The 13,952-nt window shown below is 39.0% G+C and overlaps 1 protein-coding gene across 1 annotated transcript in view; it reads left to right on the forward strand.

Moving 5' to 3' along the window:
* Positions 1-391: 391 nt before the first annotated feature.
* HABP4 (hyaluronan binding protein 4) overlaps positions 392-13,952 on the forward strand; it is a 43,280-nt gene continuing 29,719 nt past the window's right edge. The window contains exons 1-2 of the mRNA XM_020971700.2: positions 392-931; positions 6,262-6,424. Coding sequence (XP_020827359.1) covers positions 532-931; positions 6,262-6,424 — 563 coding nt within the window. The 5' untranslated portion in view covers positions 392-531. The remainder of the gene's footprint in view (positions 932-6,261; positions 6,425-13,952) is intronic.

Below are 13,952 nucleotides of genomic sequence, written 5' to 3' on the forward strand. Positions count from 1 at the left end.
TGAACAATTAAAGAAAAAACACTCATTAAAGCCACAAAAAGTGTCACAGAAGCCAGCAGTCTCAAGAGTCTGCCCACCATTTTTCTTTAAAGAATTGCCAAAGACACTGAACCGTGGGAGGAACCGGTCTCACCCACCTAAATCCACGCTTCTCTGGTTTTACTGCCAACAAGCCCCGCCCCTAGAGTCAATCCCTCCTCCCCGCGGGCTGGGTAGATGGGCTCAGGCGGAGCGGAAAGTTCGCGTGACGAGACAGGAGAAGGCCTGCAATTGGCGGTGACGGAGGGTCTGGGCGTGGCCGACCCCATTGATTGGTTGGAGGGCGGGGCCTTAAGAGCGGGGACATCTACGGCGGCTGGTGGGGATACGGGGGCTGCTGGCCGTGGGGGGGTGGTGTGGGCAGTGGGCTGGGGACCGCGGACGGCTGAGGGCTATAGCGGCGGCGGCGGCTGCGGGATGGAGTTAAGCTCCCGGCTCCGTTAAAGACTGGCATCGACTGCGGCGGCAGTCGAGAGAAGGAGGGAGCGGACCATGAAGGGGGCTCTGGGTAGTCCAGTAGCAGCCGCCGCAGCCGCCGCCTCCGTGATGCAGGAGAGTTTCGGCTGCGCGGTGGCCAACCGCTTCCACCAGCTACTGGACGACGAGTCGGACCCGTTCGACGTCCTGCACGAGGCCGAGCGGCAGCGGCAGCGGCAGCAGCAGCAGCAGCGCAAGAAGCGCGACGAGGCGGCGGGGGCTGCGGGAGGCGGTGGCGGGGCCGGGGGCCGGAGACCCGCCTCGGCCGGGGCTGCGGGCCTTAGATTGAGTGGCGGCGGCGGCGGCGGGGGAGGCAGCGGCGGCAGCGGCCGGAGGGAGTCCCAGAAAGACCGCAAGATCTTCTCCTCCCCCTTCTCCCAGCCCGACAGCTTTGGGGGAGGCCCGCAGCCGGCCGGTACGCCCACACCCCCTCCCTCCTGGGCTAGCTGCGGGAGCTTTGTACAATTTAATTTTTTTTCCTTTTTTAGTTAACAAAAATCTGCCCACCCTCTTTCCTCTCCGCCCCCCTCCCTGGTGGAAAGAGAAAAACAAAATAAGCGTCGTAAAGAGATATGCATAGCCTAGCAAAACCTCCTGCATTGGCCGTGTCCAAAAACACAGCTCTCCGGGCGCCCGGAGCACGGCGCCATCCCGGGCCTCTGGAATCGTGGTCGATCCGAGTTCTTAACTCTTTCAAAGTTGCTTGTCTTTACAATGTCGCGGTTACTTCCTACGTTCTTTTGGTTCTGCTCACTTCTCAGTGCATCGGTTCAAACAAATCTTCCCAAGGTTTCTCTGAAACTCAGCCTGGTCCCCTTTATCGTTTCTTACGGCACAATAGTTTTCCATTACATCTCTGTACCATAATTTGTGCAGCCATTCCCCCTTTTGATGGTCACATCCTTTAGTTTCCCGTTCTTTTCTACCCCACCCCCATCCCCCACGAGGGTAGCAGGGAAATATTTCCGATGCGGCAGAAACTCTACAGAAAGGTGATGGATGATAGGAGGAAACTAAGAGAAAAATGGGAAAGAAGGGGCGTCATTTCGGTCCTTTCTCCCATTCCATTCTCCCTCTCGTCCCTCTGAAAAACTGGGGGTTGGGGGGAGAGTCAGAGGTGGATTTGGAAGGATAGGGTGAGGTGTGGAGGTAAGAGACACGGGATGTGTCTGGAATATCCCAAAGGATCTCCCCCCCCCCAATTCTACCAAGGACAGTTTGGAGGGGAAAATTATACCTTTCTTTTGGTTTAAATGAGGGGGAGAAAATAGATAATTTCTTCCTTGAGAGGTAGAGAGAAAAGTAGCCCCCGAGTATAGGATGCTGGATGGGGGAAAGGAAGGAAGAGACATTTAAGATACTGTGGGCTGAAGTGAAAGCCTGAATTATCTGGAGCAACCTGGTAATGATGGTACCTGTTAAGTATGGAGTAATGGAATGATGTAGAGCAGCTAAGTCTTGTGTTGAAAAAGGAGAAGATAGTAAGGATGGCATTAAAAGTATCCTAGGTCGATCTTAGGTAACGAATTAGCTGAGATTGAGAACCAGTGCCTGGCTGACTTGTTAAGGTTGTGCGTCTGAGCTGAGGCACAGCCTAGATAGTTTACTAGAGTGCTAAGTGAGCACTGGGGATTTAGTATTTAAATAATTTTATGCAAGTTTTCTACTGTCATCTGGTATTAGATAAATTTCTTTCAGTAACTGACAGCATTTTTGGTTTGGGATTTTAAATTTGGGATTATGTCAATCTATTGCTGATATATCAGAGAGATTGCACTTCACAAGAGTGTATTCAAAAATACTTCTAATGTTGTTGGTAGAGATGCCTCGTTTCTTTGTGTGAGTAGAAAATCCAGTCACCAGGTTGGTGTGCTAATAGTTCTACAAAGTAAATATAATTCATTATTTTGCCTTGCCACCTGATAATGTGTGCTGATTGATGACCTTTAACTCTACACGACAACCAACCACTTTTGCCTTCTGCACAATCTAATTCAGGCAGTGGCTGTGATGTTTGCATAAAGCTACTACTCTGCTTTCTGTTTAAAACAAGAGTCTCTCAATATGAAAGAAAGTGAAGTGGAGTAGATTTTTCAATTTATCCGTTTGCAGGCATGCTGTCTACTTTGCTGACCCTAAGTCGATTTGGGTAAGGAATCATAAAGAGCACTGAGTCATTTGGCCTAATTTAAGCTTTAAGAATTTGTCTGAAGGCACTAGATAATAATAATGAATTACTTTTACCTGTGAAATATAATCTAGAACTATCATTTTACTGTTAGTAACACTGCTTTACAAACCTGTCTAAATGTGTCACTAAGTATTTTTAGCCTGCCAATTAGGGATGACATTTGAAAGCTGTGTTGCTCATATGGTTCCTTCGAGGTCGTCATCAAGTGATTAAGTAAAATTTTACTAATGTAGATTTTTTTCCCTTGATTAAAAACATTTTGTTTAACTTTGGGTTAATCCTTTACTTTACTCTATATGTTGTTCCAAAAAATGAAGATTTTTGTTCTTTGCCCCCTGGTGTAAGTATGAAACTTTAGTGGTATCTAACTAATATGATTAAAATTATTTTAAGTTCCTAAATCAACTTTAAAAAAATCACTTTAACAGCTTTGGTAGTCTCTTTTCCTCTGTCTAGGAAATTTTTGCTACTCTATTATTACTTTAAAATTCTTATGAGATTCATTTTAAAGAGTTTTGGTTGGCTTTAGTAGTCTAAAGGCTTTGTGTTCCTTTAGGAATATCTTGGGTTCCAAGAAGAAAGCAAAGCAATAATTTCTTTTTTGTGAAATAACTGTGTTAAGCTTCTGTGTAATAGGTATGAAAATGCAAGCCCCAAGTTTATAGCCCTGGAATATTATTAAAAGTATCAGGCGTTGGGCTTTGTTATCTCTGAGTTTTCACTCAAGTAGAACATTATTTGTATGTGAAAACTTAAATGTGTACAAGAAATCACAGTTCAAAGGATTTGAATGATTTAGTAGATTATTAATCGGAGAATGTCATACAAATCATAAACAGATTTTTTCCATTTAAAATGCCTAATGTTTCCTTCTTTTTTTTACATAGCTGATCATGTATTGAGGTAGTAAATGTAGACTCGCAAGTGGACCTTGTTTCTGGAGATTATCAAAGTTCTTACTTCAATCCTAAATTCCCTTAGTTGCTGTAACTACAGTCCTTAAACTAAAAACTTGGTTTTTGCCAGATAATTATTGTAGATGCTGTTTATTTAGTCCCTTTTATATGAGCTTGCTTGTCTTATTCTTTGATCAGTGGTCAAATTGCATGTGCCAGCCCTTTATTGAAAAAGGCTGTGAAATGCAAGGTTTGCATTATGCATTCACAGTTGCTGATTCAGCATAGAGAAGGGAACTGAGTTCTGCCTCAGTCAACTCCTAATACAGTATTTCCAAAACTGGAACCATTGATAATATACATCTTTTAGAATTTTGGAGGCAGGAAGAAACCATAACAATACATAGTACTTTATCTAGTTCATAAAAGGCAAGCACTTAGAGAATGGACAAGATTTTTGGCAAAGAGGTCTTGGTAAGGACAGATATAAAGGCACATGATTCTTCATTTAAATTAATTTATTCTAACTTGATAACTTTTAAAATATATTGGAGTGGGACACTTACTAGCTGTGTGACCCTGGCCAAGTCACATAACCCTACTTCATTCATATCTCTCTCTCTCTCTCTCTCTCTCTCTCTCTCTCTCTCACACACACACACACACACACACACACACACACACACACACACACACACACATATACATCAAAGTGGGAGAAGAGTATTATCTAAATTCTTGTGAGGAATTTTCTAGCCAAGTGATATTTTTAAAAATCATAGTTAATTGACCCCCTACCTACATTTAATTTTTAAAATGCATTAAAATGGCTTTGAGTTTCTTTATGTTAAGAAAAATTCATATTATTTAAGTGTAGACTGCATTTACGTGTCTTATGTTTCTTAGTATATGTGATGATGACTGTTCAAAAATCAGTCTTCACTTTAAAATTCATCTTAGAACAATCTTTCATTTTCCTGCTTGTTAATTCATTTTGATAATCATGCTTACCTTCAAGGCTTATAATTTCAGTCTGTGTGGTCTCCCTTTATGTCTTAGCGATATGCACCAGATGAGCTAGCATTACATGCAATTTTGGTCTTCTCAATATTCTTACTAGGCTTTTCATCATTGTTCTGGCTTTTCATCAAAACTGTAATACTGTATTTGTGATAGCAACATTTCTTATGGAACCAAATAAGTTATGAGCTCAGATTATAATTTTGTTGCAAGATAGAAATCTGTTTAAAGCATTTTCAGGAATAAGGCATATTACAACCATTGCAAATTGAATTTAAATCTATGGTATACCTAATTTCAATATACTAATTACTATTATAATAGCAATATTATTCCATATTTTAACATCAAGAAATTTTATTTTTTAGACAGGGACTTAACTTACCTCCATTTTCAGTGATACTAAGTATATATTTGTTTTTTAATTAAAATTGAATCTTATAATTTATTAGAACTATTATTTTTATATCTGGTCTTTAGAGTTTTACATGGAATAGATTAATTTATAATCAGATCCTCATTGAAGTGCTTTCTATGGTGTGCAATATAAATATCATAGAGAAGCATTCTAATAGTTCAAACTAGTTAACTATATAATATTGAATTTTTATATTCACAAATCCTAATAGAAGAAAAAATTATATGTAATTAGAGCTGAATTGAAAGATTAATAGAAGAGACATTAATCAATGAACATTCAATAACCTTGACATGCAAAATAAAGCTTTTTATTTCTTTAGAGTATGACTTTTAAGATTAGATGTGTTTTTGCCAGTTTTTCTGTTCATAGCTTTCAGTTGAAAGCCAATTTTGAATAAAAGAATGGAATAATATGACTTTTCAAAGTCCTTTTAGTCTTTTGAATATGTGAAGTGGCAAACTCAATTTGATATATAAGGAACAGAATTCACATATGTAAATTTCATTGAAGACAAAACTTAATTAAAAATAGACATTAATTACAAATAGAATAAAAATATTTGCTGGTTTACAATTTTAGTTGTTCTTAATAGTTGTAATTAACATGTAGTTGGATTCTACCTACAAAGAGTGTCCTTTATGAAGTACAGGAAATTAGCCGTAGTTTGCACAGTATTTTGATTTGCGTGCTCCAAATGAACTCTGGCCATCATGCTTTAGTGGTTTAAACTAATGAAATATGGTGACTTTATTGTTATTGCATCAACTATACTTATTAAAGCATGGATAAACCAAGGAATTATTATAGTTGATTAAAGAACTTTATACAAAAGTATTTGTTTGTCTTGTGGCAAATTGGAGAACATAACTGAAAAAAGTTTTAGAGAGTTTAGTTTGAACCTGTGGTTTCATTGGTGTGGGGAATTCTTTTTGTGGCAACTTTCTATGGATACAAATCTGCAACCCATTTCTAGCCTGAAGTCTTAGAAGTTTGCCTGGGACACTGAGTGATTAGGTGATTCACTTGTGGTCACACTGAATATCAGTGGCAGGACTTGAACCCAAGTCTGCCTGACCACAAGTTTTCTTGAATGGTATTCACTATGCTGTGTTGCCTATCAAGGGGAAAGATGTTATTTAACATTCCTTCTCAAAGTAAAATTCATTACTGCTTTGATGTAGTTATTGTGTTATGACGTTATCTTTTTCAAATTTCAGGTCAAAAGCGAGCTGCTAAAAGAGGGGAGCAGCAGGCATGGAATGATAACCGAGGAGCAGATGTAAAACTGGATAAGACAGAACGAAGAACTTATAGGGAATATCGACCCTATGAAATGGAGAGACAAGTGGAATTTACAGTGGAGAAGTTTACAATTGGAAAGTATGTACTATATGACTTTAGATGACACAGTTAGGGGTGGGAATTTGGGAAAGGGACTTAACAGTACAAGTAGCAGCTCAGTATTATCTAAACTGCACTGGCCTTCAGCGTCATTTCTTGCTGCTAACAGTAAAGTCAGTAGGCATTATGTGCCCATTTATATGCCAGGCACTGTGCTAAATTCTGGGGCTACAGAAAGGCAAAAAAAAATAGTGCTTGCTTTCAAGAACATTACAGTCTAATGGACAAACAGCTATGTATAAACAACATATGTAGAATAAATTGGAGATAGTCTCAACAGAAAGGCACTAGCGTTGAGGGGGACCAGGAAAGGATTGTTTTGTTTTGTTTTTTTCCATAAGGTAGGATTTTATCTTTGACTTAAAGGAAGCCAGGGAATCCAGGATGCAAAGATGAGGGAGAGAATTTCAGACATGAGGGAGCAGAGCCAGGGAAAGTGGAAGGAGTAGAGAAATGGAATATCTCATGCAAAGAACAGCAGGGAGGCCAGTGTTGTCAGGTCATAAAGTACATGGCAAGAGGAATAAGGTGTAACAAGACTGGAAAGGTAGGAAGGGCCAAATTATGAAGGGCTTTGAATTCCAAAGAAAGGATTTTATATTTGTTCTTAGAGGTGATAGGGAATCATTGGAGTTTACTGAATGAGGGGTGGGGGTAACATGGTGACAGACTCATACTTTTAAGATGATCACTTTGATAGTAGAGTAAAGGATGGACTGGAATAGGGAGACGTTTTGAGACAAGGGCATCTAATATCAGGCAATTGAAATAGTCGGTGGGAGGTGATGAGCGTCTGGACACCTGAGTAGTCTTAGAGTCAGGGAAGAGAAGCAAGCATATATGAAAGATATATGAAGGTAGAATTGAAAAGACTTAGCTACAGATTGGATGGGGGTGGTGGTGAAGGCAGATGAGTTGGGGATTACAGACACTAGGTTGTGAGCCTGAGAGACTGGGAAGGTAGTGGTGCCCTCAGTAATAGGGAACTTTGGAAGGTGGGAGTGGTTATTGGGAAAGATGAGTTCAGTTTTTGATATGTTAAATTTAAATTTTGGACATGTTAGAAGATGTCTGCAAGACATCCAGTTTGAGATGTCTAGTAGGAAGTTGGAGATATTTTGTTAACTTAAGTAACAATTTTATTCATTTAGAAAGATGTTCTGTTCGTACTCTTAGTTCCTTCATTTGTGAAAACTAGGTAAATAACTTGCTCTGAGTACCCCTAATTTTATAGATTTAGAATCATAGATTAAGAATTGGTTAAGGGACCTTATAAATCATTAAGTCTACCCTCCCATTTTACATGAGGAAACAGAGGCACAGAAAAGCTAAATGAATTGCCCAGGGTCACACAGCTAAGTCTTGGAAGTGAGATTTGAACCTTACGGTCTTCCTGACTCCAAATACATTACCAAGTAATACTAGTTTTGTGTGTGTGTGTGTGTGTGTGTGTGTGTGTGTGTGTGTGTGTGTGTGTGTGAACACAGACATGTATCATTTCACAAATACATAACACACTTCCTTTACAAACAACCCTGTGAGGAAGGTATTATTTCCTCGTTGTTAAAGTATGAGAGTTGAAGTTTAGAGAGTCTAAGTGACTTGTCCAAGTCATACATAGGAAATGGTAAAGACAGAGTTTAAACATGGGTTTGTGACTTTAATTCCAGTGTTCTTTCCATACATCATGCTCTCTCTTTAATCAGTGCCTCCTTGCCTTTTACTTTACTGAAAAAAAAAATTAGAGGCTATCTGCTGTTAGTTCCTTTGTCTTTCCTACTCAACACCTCAGAACTTTTTACATCCTCACCCATACATGACTTCCTTACTTATATCTCTTTGGAAAGAAGTGACCTTTCTCTCTGCCAGATACAAGCCTTCTACCAGTCCCTTGATCCTATACACTCCTGTTTTCCAGGAGCTCACCCCATCAGTGATTGTCTTTTTACCTAGCCACCTAGCTGGCTCTTTACTGGTTCTTTTCAGTAGCTGCTTATAAATCTACCCAATTCTGAAAAATTTTTCATTAGACTCTGCCAGCTTTTCTCCCTTTCACTGTTATACGAATTTTGCATCATATATACCCACTGTCTCCTCTTTGCTGCTCATTCAGTTCAATTGAATAAACATTTATTATGTTCAAGGCAGTGAGAATGCTTTGGTTTTGTGATCTCATTAAAATGGATATTATTTTCAGTGATATGCATTGCAAAGTATTGATGTGTAGCCATCATGTACTATTCTCATACCTGTTATCTGATTGGTCATCATAGAGTAAACCTAAGGTGGTGGAGAGACATTTAGTATATGCTGTATAAATTTGCTTTACCTCCTATGCAGAAACTCTTTCATTTGCAGATTGTCAAAAAAGACCTACCAATATGTTGAGAAAAGCTTGAGAACTTATTAAACATTCTCTGTCAAGAATTTTAAAGAAACCAGGGGAAAAGGAGGTAAAGGAAGGAGATTCAGCAGTATCAGATTTTAAATTATAAGATCTAGAGCATTGTTGAAGTGTAAAATGGATAAGTTCAACTATTTTAAATTAAAAATATCTTGCATAAATAAAACCAGTGTAGCCAAGGAATGCAGAAAATTAGGGGAAAAACTTTCATAGACAATCTCTCAGATAGGATGTGATTGTATTGGAATACTGCTGTGGTATAGGAAATGATGAGCTGGTTAATTTAGAAAAACATGGGAAGACTTGGACATATGAAAAAAGATGCTATCCACCTCCAGAGAAAGAGATGACAAGTGGAAATATGCATAGTACAATTTTACATATGTGTGTACAAATATGTATGCGTACGTATGTGTATGTTTATAGATATCTATGTATGTGTGTGTATTTCCCCAAGTTTAACTGTAACCTTCTTTAGGGTAAGGGAAGGGGAGGGAAGGAAAAAAATAAAGAAAAAAATGTACAGCAGAGAATAAAAGAAATCCTAGAAGGAAGCAAGGAAAAGTTGGGTAGCTTTGAAAATAATGTGTAGTATTTATTATGCAGGTCTTATATTGAATCTTTTCTTATGTTCTGCTGTGTACATGTTAATATTCTTTTTATTTTTTTCTCATTTTGTATTAAAGTTTAAAATGAATAAAAAAATTTATGAAAAAAAAACCACCCTCCATGAACTTAGGATACTGAATTCAGAAACTTCTAAGTTGATAAAATAGCCTGTTTTTATTCCAATAGATCATGATGTTGGTGATGATAATAGCTATGCTATATTAGTCAACTCACTAAACATTTATTAAGTGCCTACTATGTACCTGGCATTTGTATCTGAATATAGAGACAGGGCAGCTAGGTGGCACAGTGGATAGAGTGCTAGGCATGGAGTCAGGAGGACTTGTCTTCCTTCAAATATAGCCTCAGACACTCACTAGCTGTGTGACCCTGAGCAAGTCACTTAATTTGCCTCAGTTCTTCTTCTGTAAAAGGAGCTAGAGAGCGAAATGGCAAACAGCTGCAGTATCTCTGCCAAGAAAACTCCAAATGGGGTCACAAAGAGTGAGACATGAATAAAACAACTGCACAGCAACGACAAAACAGACAGAAGTGAAACAGTTCCCTTCCCTCAGAGATTACATACTATTGGATAAACAACATGTATGTACAAGATAGATACAATGTAATTTTAATTTTTTTCCAATTACATATAAAAATGATTGTTAACATTCATTTTTTAAACTTTTGAGTTTCAAATTCTCTTGTTCCCCCTTCCCTAAGATGACAAACAATTTTATATAGGTTATACATATGCAGTCATGTAAAACATATTTCCATATTAATCGTGTGATACCATTGTAATTTGAAGGAGGCACTAGCTACTGAGGGGAATGAGAAAGATTGATATATTGTCACTTGTGTTGAGTCTCATTCTGTGAAAACCCCATCACAGTGAATACCACATTTTCGCCATTTTAGAGGGCTTTGCTGAGAGGAATTGCTCCTTACCTTTCAGCAAGGGCTGGGTGGTTAGTTATATAGAGAGCATTTCACCTTCCCCATCTTATTATGAAGCAAAGCAGCTCCCAATAATTCTCTCCTAGTCACTGAGTAAAGGACAATTATGGAAGTAATCACTGGTAACAATATGGAGAGACCTTATCCTTTCCAAAATAAAGTTAAGCATAGTTCTTTGGTGAACCAGCTTGCGGTGCCCCTTCTACTGTGATTGTACACTGCTTTCTTGGCTGGAGCCAATATGATGCTCCCTTTTCTGGGCTTGAGTACTGCTATAGATAACATTGCCACTGCTTCTTTATGCCAAGCCCAGGCATTACCTCTGCTGGGACCTGAGGCTACTGCTGCCCCTTTGTGAAGGTCTGAGTGCTACTACTGCTTCTTATGGCCAGGCTGAGTGTTGTTGCCAGGGGGATAATAAGTATTACATTTGTTGCTATTGTCCACTATGTCAGGGATGAGGCTGCTGCTATTCCCCTTAGAATGGGGTCGCAGTTTTTTGCCAGATGTGCTGGCATTGCACCATCCCCACCTTCCAATGCTGCCTTCAAGTTTAGGAATTTACATATTAGGATAAGCTGTTTGCCCACCTCTGCTCAGGGGAAGACAAAACAAAATAGTTCAGTCTTGGATTTGTTTACGCCAGTACATATGTGCTAACTATATGTAGTCAGGAAAATGAATTCTTACATTGGTCAAATATAGATATTTCTTGTTCATTTGTTTCAGTCATGTCTAACTCTTCATGACCCCATTTGGGGTTTTCTTGGCAAAGATACTAGAGTGGTTTGCCATTTTCTTCCTGACTTCAGGCCTGGCACTCTATCCATTGCACCACTACCTGCCTGAATCCAAATATAAATATACCTCATTCTGTGCTGAGTCCATCACCTCTCTATCTAGCCTGCTTAATCATCAGTCCTCTGGAATTGCTGTTGATTAGAGTTCTTATGGCTTTCACAGTTGGTTTCTCTTTACAGTGTTATTGTATAAATTATTCTCTTAGTTCTGCTCAGATTACTTTGCATTAGTTGTACAGTCTTCCTAGGATTCTCTTCTTTATTTCTTTTATCATTTCTTACAGCGCAGTGATAATCCATTATGTTTATAGTTCATAATTTTTTCTCATACTGTTCTCTACCCATTCAGTTCTGGCCCTAACTCATTGTTCTTTTGAAGTTCTGTCCAGGATGTATGTTTGTAACACCTGGGTGTAAATTAGTTTATTTTTGGTGAACTTAAATAGTTTATTTCTAAATCTAAGAGTAATATAATGGCCCATAGGGTCAATGTAGATCCCTTTCTTCATTTGTAGGGAGTTTGTTTTTGATGAAAAATTATGAGTTCAATTACAAATGTTCTGATCCCATTAGGAAAATTCCTAACATGTAGGCAGAGGCTGAGCTCTGTCTAAATTTTACATTTGTATCTGTCTCTAATCCTGGATTTTTTGTGGTTGAGACAAAATTCAGTTTTTTCGAAACATTTAGGGAGTGAAGACATCATTAGAGATGGTTTTCTCAGGGAGTTCAGCCATGAAAGGGAGAAAAAATAAAGGTGATAGCTAGTGGAGATGGATGGATCAAGTGAGAGTTTTTAAAGGGTAAGCAAGATATGAGTATGTTTCTAGGCAGTAGTGAAGCAGCAAATAAACAGGCAGAGACTGAAAATTAATGAATTAAGTGGGGATCAGTAGAGGAGGCAATCTGCTGGAGAAGACGTAGTGGAATGTACGTGAATGTGAAGGAGTTACTTCTGTAAGGGGAAGGGCTATCTTGTCATGTGAGAACGGGGCAAAGGAAGAGATCATAGTATAGACATATAAGTGATATGAGATGAGGAAGAAGGGAAAGAGGGAATTCTCAGCAAATGGCCTTGGATTTTTTTTTTGAAGGCATGGTTCTTAGCTGAAAGGGTAAAGGGAAGGGTGTCATGGAAGGTTTGAGGAGGGATGAAAATATTTAATAAGCCACTATGGGAAATAGGTTAGTTATTCAGTTAGGGAGACATAAAATATTGTCGTGCTGCAGGCCCAGTTGATATTAATAGGACATAAATTTTCAGTGTATCCCAGTCAGCACAGTATCATGATTTTTTCTAGTTCCATTTAGCAGTGAATGAATAGGAGTGAAGGCAATGGATGTTGGGAATAATCCAATATTCAGCCTTAATTTGCTAATTTTTTCCTTGAGAAACCAATTTGACTTCAAATCTCATTCAGCTAAAACTCCCCTCTCTAAAGAGACCAATGATTTCTTAATTTCCAGATCTAATGGTCTTTTCTCAATCCTCATCATCCTTGACTTTCTGCAGCCTTTGACAATGTCATTCACACATTCTTGTTATTTTTTGCTCTCTGGGTTGTTGTGGCGTTGGTCTCTCCCAGTTCTCTTCCTACTTGTCTGACCGTGCCTTTTCTTAGTCTCCTTTGCATGACTGGCAATAGGATAAGTGTGGAGTTCAACTGGTTCTCCAAGGAGTTAAGATAAGATATGAAGAAGAGCATTATTAGGATGATGGCTGGGGAAAGAACTGAAAGCTGGGAGGAATGGAGGCAAGGAGGAAGGAATGAGAACAATAGGGCTTAAGGTCATGTGACAGAGAGAGAGGCAAAATAATAAAAATATTATGATTACATTAATGGGGGGCAGGTAGGTGGTGCAATGGACAGAGCACCGGCCCTGGATTCAGGAGGATCTGAGTTCAGATCCAGCCTCAGACACGTAACACTTACTAGCTGTATGACCCTGGGCAAGTCACTTAACCCTTTTGCCTTGCCCAAAACAAACAAACAAAAAAGAATAGATTAATGAATTTTCAGAGTTAATGAATATGGATATGGAGCATTTGTGGGTGATCATAATGTTAAGCGTATGATAACTCCATGTGGTGGTAGTTATGAGGGATGGTTAAACTGGAGGAATTGAGAAATCAGGGTACTTGAGGGCTTATCAATGTGTATTTTGAAATTTAAGAATATGAGGACAGGAGCTAAAGTGGAGAGAAAGATCATGATTCAGGCAGTAAATTCATCAAGTAAGGAATGAGAGGGTCCATAGATAAGAGCTATCTAAATCTCACTTGGGGAGTAAATATGGATTGAGTGATTCTCAGAGGCTGAGAGGTTCACAAGTGATGGTGATAGAGGGAGATGTTGAAAGTAATAACAAGGAGCAATTGGTGCTGTCAGAGGGTAGTCACTGATACAGTGTCTCAGGGAAGAGCCAGGTTTCAGTGCGTGCAAGAAGATGAAAGCAATGAGAAATGAAAAGTTTTAAAATGAAAGCAATATTATTAACTATGGAGCAGGCATTCCAGAGACCAAAGTAGAAAAGTAAATAGATCTGGAGTTAAACATTAGCGTTAGGGTTGAGAAGAGAAGTGGAAGTGAGGCAGTTTGCAGTGGGGAATGTTGAGATTGGAGTTTGTATAATGACAACTTAGGGTTCAGAATCACTGGAATGGGGTGAGTAGGATGGAGATGAGAGTATTTCAGCTATTACCCAATTGATGGTACTCCTTGTTTGCTGCTAT

Source organism: Phascolarctos cinereus, unplaced genomic scaffold (assembly GCF_003287225.1).
Source record: "Phascolarctos cinereus isolate Bilbo 61053 unplaced genomic scaffold, phaCin_HiC Scaffold_4;HRSCAF=312, whole genome shotgun sequence".
NCBI classification, from domain to species: Eukaryota; Metazoa; Chordata; class Mammalia; order Diprotodontia; family Phascolarctidae; genus Phascolarctos; species Phascolarctos cinereus.